The sequence below is a fragment of the Propithecus coquereli genome, unplaced genomic scaffold (genome assembly GCF_000956105.1).
Source record: "Propithecus coquereli isolate 6110/MARCELLA unplaced genomic scaffold, Pcoq_1.0 Scaffold32, whole genome shotgun sequence".
Classification (NCBI taxonomy): domain Eukaryota; kingdom Metazoa; phylum Chordata; class Mammalia; order Primates; family Indriidae; genus Propithecus; species Propithecus coquereli.
Genome location: NW_012148841.1, coordinates 6,330,055 through 6,335,699, shown reverse-complemented (window position 1 = coordinate 6,335,699; position 5,645 = coordinate 6,330,055). Strand labels below are relative to the sequence as shown.

Below are 5,645 nucleotides of genomic sequence, written 5' to 3'. Positions count from 1 at the left end.
CTATTTTTAGTAGAGACGGGGTCTCGCTCTTGCTCAGGCTGGTTTCGAACTCCTGAGCTCAAACAATCTGCCCGCTTCGGCCTCCCAGAGTACTAGGATTACAGGCGTGAGCCACCGCGCCTGGCCAGCAAGGAATTTTTAATGAAAATTTTGTAATAGCATAGGAAATATTTGTATTAAATGTTAGCAGCAGGGTACAGATTTCTGGTAGGATCCTAGCTGTATATATCTTTTTTTTTTTTTTTTTGAGACAGAGTCTTGCTTTGTCACCTGGGCTAGAGTGCCATGGCATCAGCCTACCTCACACCAACCTCAGACTCCTGGGTTCAAGTGATCCTCCTGCCTCGGCCTCCCAGAGTGGTAGGATTACAGGCATGAGCTACTGCACCCGGCCAGATTCCAGCTATATATATCTTTAACATGTGTTTAAAAAAGGAATGGGAGGAAATACAAAGTTAGATGTTAGCAAAAAAGTTAGATTTTTTTTCAGGAGATGAATCTGTGAATTTCCTTTTCCTTTTTCTCTAGTTTTCTCTATTTTCCAAATTTTCTGTAATGAGTTTACAGTATTTTCCTGATAGACAAAAATATTCTTAACCCTTTTTTTAAATGTTTGATGCCATTCTTTGTAATTCTATGGGATTGTTCTGTTTCCATCCCTTTTCTCACTCATCCCCCCAACAAAAAGTAGAAAATTCCACAGATATTATTACTCTGTTACTCATCAGTATATAAATACAAGAGACTGTACGTATATAAAATATGGCCAGGCTTATATCGTTCCAACAGGAGCACATACCATTATGCTGAAGGAAGGATCCAGAGAGGAGAGAGATGCCTACCCCACCTGCTGCAGCTCCTTTTCTTTGCTGATGATTATAGCTGTGGTGTAGTCTTGTTTCGAATAGTAAGGTATCCTAGACTATTTCAGTCAGACAATACCTCATGATCTTCTTTCTACTCTTTTTTTTTTTCCTCAAAGAATAACTGCACAAAGACTTGCCCACCTGAATAAGTGCTTGATGAACTTTAAGCTAGGGAATTTCAGCTATCAGAAAAACCCTCTGAAATTGGGAGAGCTTCAAGGAAATCACTTCACTGTTGTTCTCAGGTAAAGAACTGCAAGTAGGAACACAGACCAGAGAGGGTCTGGCTGGGTCACCTTGAGTCTGTTTGTCATGTTTGGTAACAAGGTCCAGGTTAGCTGCTGCTGACACAAGTGGCAACAAGGGAAAGCAGAGCAAGGCCTGACTCTGGGGAAATTTGACACCACACCCCTCTAAAAATGTAGAAGAATCTTTGGAAAGACACTGTCCCTTTCAAATATTGTGTTAAGACAAAGAGCCTGATAATTCCACTTATGTGAGATACCTAGAGTAGGAAAATTCGTAGACACAGAAAGTAGAATAGGGGTCACTGGGGAAAGGGGCAGGGAGGGGAATGGACAGTTATTGCTTCATGGGTACAGAGTTTCAGTTTGGGAAGATGAAAAGGTTTAGGAAGTAGATAGTGGGAAGGTTGCGCAACAGTGTGAATTAATTAATTGTTTGATTCATTGAGATGGGGTCTGGCTGTATTGCTCAGGCTAGAGTACAGTGGCATCATCATAGCTTACAGCAACCTCACACTCCCGGACTCAAGCGATCCTCCTGCCTTAGCCTCCCAAGTAGCTGAGACTACAGGCAGGCACGACCACGCCCAGCCTGTGAATGTATTTAATGCCACTGAATTATACACTTAAAAATGGCTAAAATGGTAAATTTAATGTTATTTATATATTTTACTACAATTTTTTTCAATCAAACAAAGAGCCCTCAAGAGGTAGAGGGAAAGCTGCAAGGGGGAAACATGGAAGCCAAGCCATAGTCATTTATGATACATGTCCCTGAATGTGTTTGACTGTAAATTTTTTTTTCTGGATAATTTGGGCCCCTGCAGAAATATAACAGGAACCGATGACCAAGTACAACAAGCTATGAACTCTCTGAAAGAGATTGGATTTATTAATTACTATGGAATGCAAAGATTCGGAACTACAGCTGTCCCTACGTATCAAGTTGGAAGGTTTGTATTTTCTTAACTTTCATCTAAAAAAGCTCTCTCATAACAAAGAAGCAGTTTTGTGTTTGGTAGTGTTTTTAATTATTTCTGGATTCCCTCATGTCTGGGGCAAATGAACCACTTTGTCTTATAGCTTTTGTTTTATTTTAAGATAATGTATGCACAAGGGAAAAAAAAAATCAGAATTCAAAGGGATATGACCTGAAAAGTAAGTTTTTCTCCCACCCTTGATACCCCATCCAGAGGTTCTATTTAGAAAAAAAAACAAAAAAAAAAACAGGTCAATCTTGGCACAGTAAGTGACCCAACAGTAGTCAGTTCCGTAAGTGAGACTCAGAGTGGCCAAAGATGATACGTTTTATGATCTCTGTTACCAACTTCGTTAAACTTTGATCTGCCCTTCCATTACCCCTTAAACAAAGTGGTAGAGGTTGTAATTAGCAAAGTGGAATTTCTTTTAAGAATGCTGATTTACTTTTAGATAGTAAGAAATCCCTCTAGGGTAAGCTAGGGTAGGAATCTCATGGGTAAATACTTTGGTTCATAAGCCTACTTATGGAGTCCTCCTGCCCAGCAGAGACTGTGTTATGGAAAGGAATTTTTCATGTGAGAGTTAGAATTGCGGTAGTTACAAGCTGGGAGTGATCTGAGAGTTCATGTTCTTCCTTGTGTTTCAGACCCTTCATTTTAGCAAAAGATAGAACTTAGGCTTAGGGAGGTCTGCCTGAATTCACTAGTTCGTCAGCTGTAGTCTGATAATAGAGTTTGCTTGACTTCCAGTCCATTGTTTTTCAGCAGCTAACTAACAGGAAATTGCATTTGTACGTGTGATTTTTAAAAGCACAAAATGATAAAAGTCTATCATGTATTTCCTCTACCTCTTTGAGGTGGTGTTGAGAAGGTTAAAGGCTCAGGTGAAATCAGACTTGAGTTCTGAGCCTCAGATTACTCATCTGTAAAATGGAGATAATAATACCAACTTTGCAGGGTGGTAAAAGTGAAGTGAGATGATGTTTATGCAGCACCTATTTCTATGCCTAGGTATAGTAAGCGCTCAATAAGTAGAAAGTCATATTTTAAAATTAAAGCATATTAAGCAAAGAAAAAATTATTAAGATAATTATAGTAATAATAGTGACAAAATAATATGTTTTTAACCTTGCTAATGGTCAGAGGACATTGATAAAGGTAGTAAAGATGGTAATTATATTAAGGGATAGAATATTTAAGAGAGGGTTATATCAACCTATAAATTTGTAATTAATTTGGCAGAAGGACAGCCATGGGACCCTGTAAGTTTTGTACTCCAAAGATAATATTAATAGCTAGTTAAAATGAGATCAAGTTTATCCAGGAAGAAAAATTTTATAACATCCCTAAATGGCAGTACAGAGTAAATTCAAAATTCTAAATCATTCATTTCTACATTCTAAGAATATTTCCTGCTTTCCAAGAAACCCACTGTTAACCACCATAGACCCTCCTGAGGGAAGAAACAAACTCTTAGTTTATAGTTTAAAGATGGAAAAATGGTTTGTATCCAAAATATTAAAAACTCTTACAACTCAACGACAAAAAGACAACCCATTCTAAAACTAGGCATAGGATCTGAATAGACCTGTCTTTAAAGAACATAGACAGATGGCCAGTAAGCACACAAAAACATGCTTAGCATTACTAATCATCAGGAAATCCAAATCAAAACCACAGCGAGATACCACTTCATACCCACTAGGATGGCCAAAATGAAAAATACAGACAATAACAAGTGTTGGCAAGGATGTGGAGAAATTGGAACCCTCATACATAGCTGGTGGAAATGTATAATGGTACAGCCATTTTAGAAAACAGCCTAGTAGTTCCCCAAAAGTTTAAAGGTTGAGTATAGAGTTACCACATGACCCAGCAATTGCATTCCTGTACCAATGAGAATTGAAAGTCATATGTTCACACAAATGTTCATAGCAGCCAAAAAAGTGGAAACAACCCAAATGTCCATCTACTGATGAATGGATAAACAAAATGTAGTATACAATAGAATATTCAGCAATAAAAGGGGATAAAGTATGGACACATTCTACAACATGAATGAAAACATTATGCTAAGTGAAAGTAGCCAATCACAAAAAGCCATGTATTATATGATTCATTTATATGAAATGTCCAAAATAGGCAAATCGAAAAAGAAAAGGCTGGGGCAGAGCCAATTGGAGTGACTGCTGATGGGATAGGGTTTCTTTTTAGGGTGATAAAAATGTTCTAAAATTGAGGCTAGGCATGGTGGCTCATGCCTGTAATCCCTGTACTTTGGGAGGCCAAGGAGGGAGGATCGCTTGAGGCAAAGAGTTCCGGACCAGCCTACGCATATGTTGCCATCTCTACAAAAAGTTTTTTTGAAAAAATTTAGCCAGTGTGGTGGCTCGTGCCTATATTCCTAGCTACTCAGGAGGCTGAGATGAGAGGATCACTTGAATCCGGGAGCTTGAGGTTGCAGCGAGCTATAATTATACCATAAAACTGTTTAAGATGTTATAGTGCAAAGATTGCAAATCATATATCTGATGAGGTGCTTGTATCTAGAACATATAAAAAACTACAGCTCAACAACAACCAAAAAAACCAATTCAAAGATGGGCAAAGGACTTGAATAGACATTTCTCCAAAGGTATACAAACCAGTGCTCAACACGACTAGTCATTAGTGAAATACAAATTGAAACCACAGTGATATTTGGGTGATGGGTACAATAAAAACCCAGATATCACCACTATACAATTCACCACTTGTACTCCTAAATCTATCAAAATTTTAAAACCACCCACAATGAGGTATCATTTCATACCCATAAGGATGGCCGTTACCAAAAAAAATAAAATAAGTATTGGTGAAGAAAGATGTAGAGAAATTAGAACCCTGTGCTTTGCTGGTGGGAATGTAAAATGGGGCAGCCATTCTACAAAACAGTATGGTGAGTCTTTAAAAAAATATAGATTATGTTATGATCCAGTAATTCCACTTCTGGGTATATACCCAAAAGAAATGAAAGCAGGAATTCAAATAGATACTTGCACACCCATGTTCATGATAGCATTATTCACCGATAGCCAAAAGGTGGAAGCAACCCAAGTGTCCATCAAAACAGTACATAGTACATACATACACTAGAAATATAAGTCAGCCTTTAAATGTAGGAAAATTTTCACACATGGATAATCCTTGAAAACTTTATGCTAACGGACATAAACCAGTCACAAAACAGCAAATATTGTGTGATTTCTCTCATATGAGGTTCCTAGGGTAGTCAAAATGATAGAAAGTAGAATGGTGGTTGCCAGGCATTGCGGGAGGGGTAGGCAGGGAGTTGTTGTTTAATGGGTACAGAGTTTCAGTTGGGGAAGATTAAAAAGTTCTGGAGATGGATGGTAGTGATAGTTGCACAATAGTAATGTATTTAATGCCTCAGATTATATACTTAAAAATGGCTAAATTTTATGTTATGTGTATTTTACCACAACAAAAGGTGGAAGAAGGAAAAATAAAGTAAGAAAAATATAAAACATCTTTTTTTTTTTTTTTTTTTTTTT

At 37.7% G+C, this 5,645-nt stretch overlaps 1 protein-coding gene across 1 annotated transcript in view; it reads left to right on the top strand.

Annotated features, from left to right (window-relative positions):
- The window catches only part of PUS7 (pseudouridylate synthase 7 (putative)), a 54,268-nt gene that overhangs the window by 33,461 nt on the left and 15,162 nt on the right, over window positions 1-5,645 (top strand). Inside the window, exons 8-9 of the mRNA XM_012650306.1 lie at window positions 983-1,111; window positions 1,939-2,064. Of these exons, the coding sequence (XP_012505760.1) occupies window positions 983-1,111; window positions 1,939-2,064 (255 nt within the window). The remainder of the gene's footprint in view (window positions 1-982; window positions 1,112-1,938; window positions 2,065-5,645) is intronic.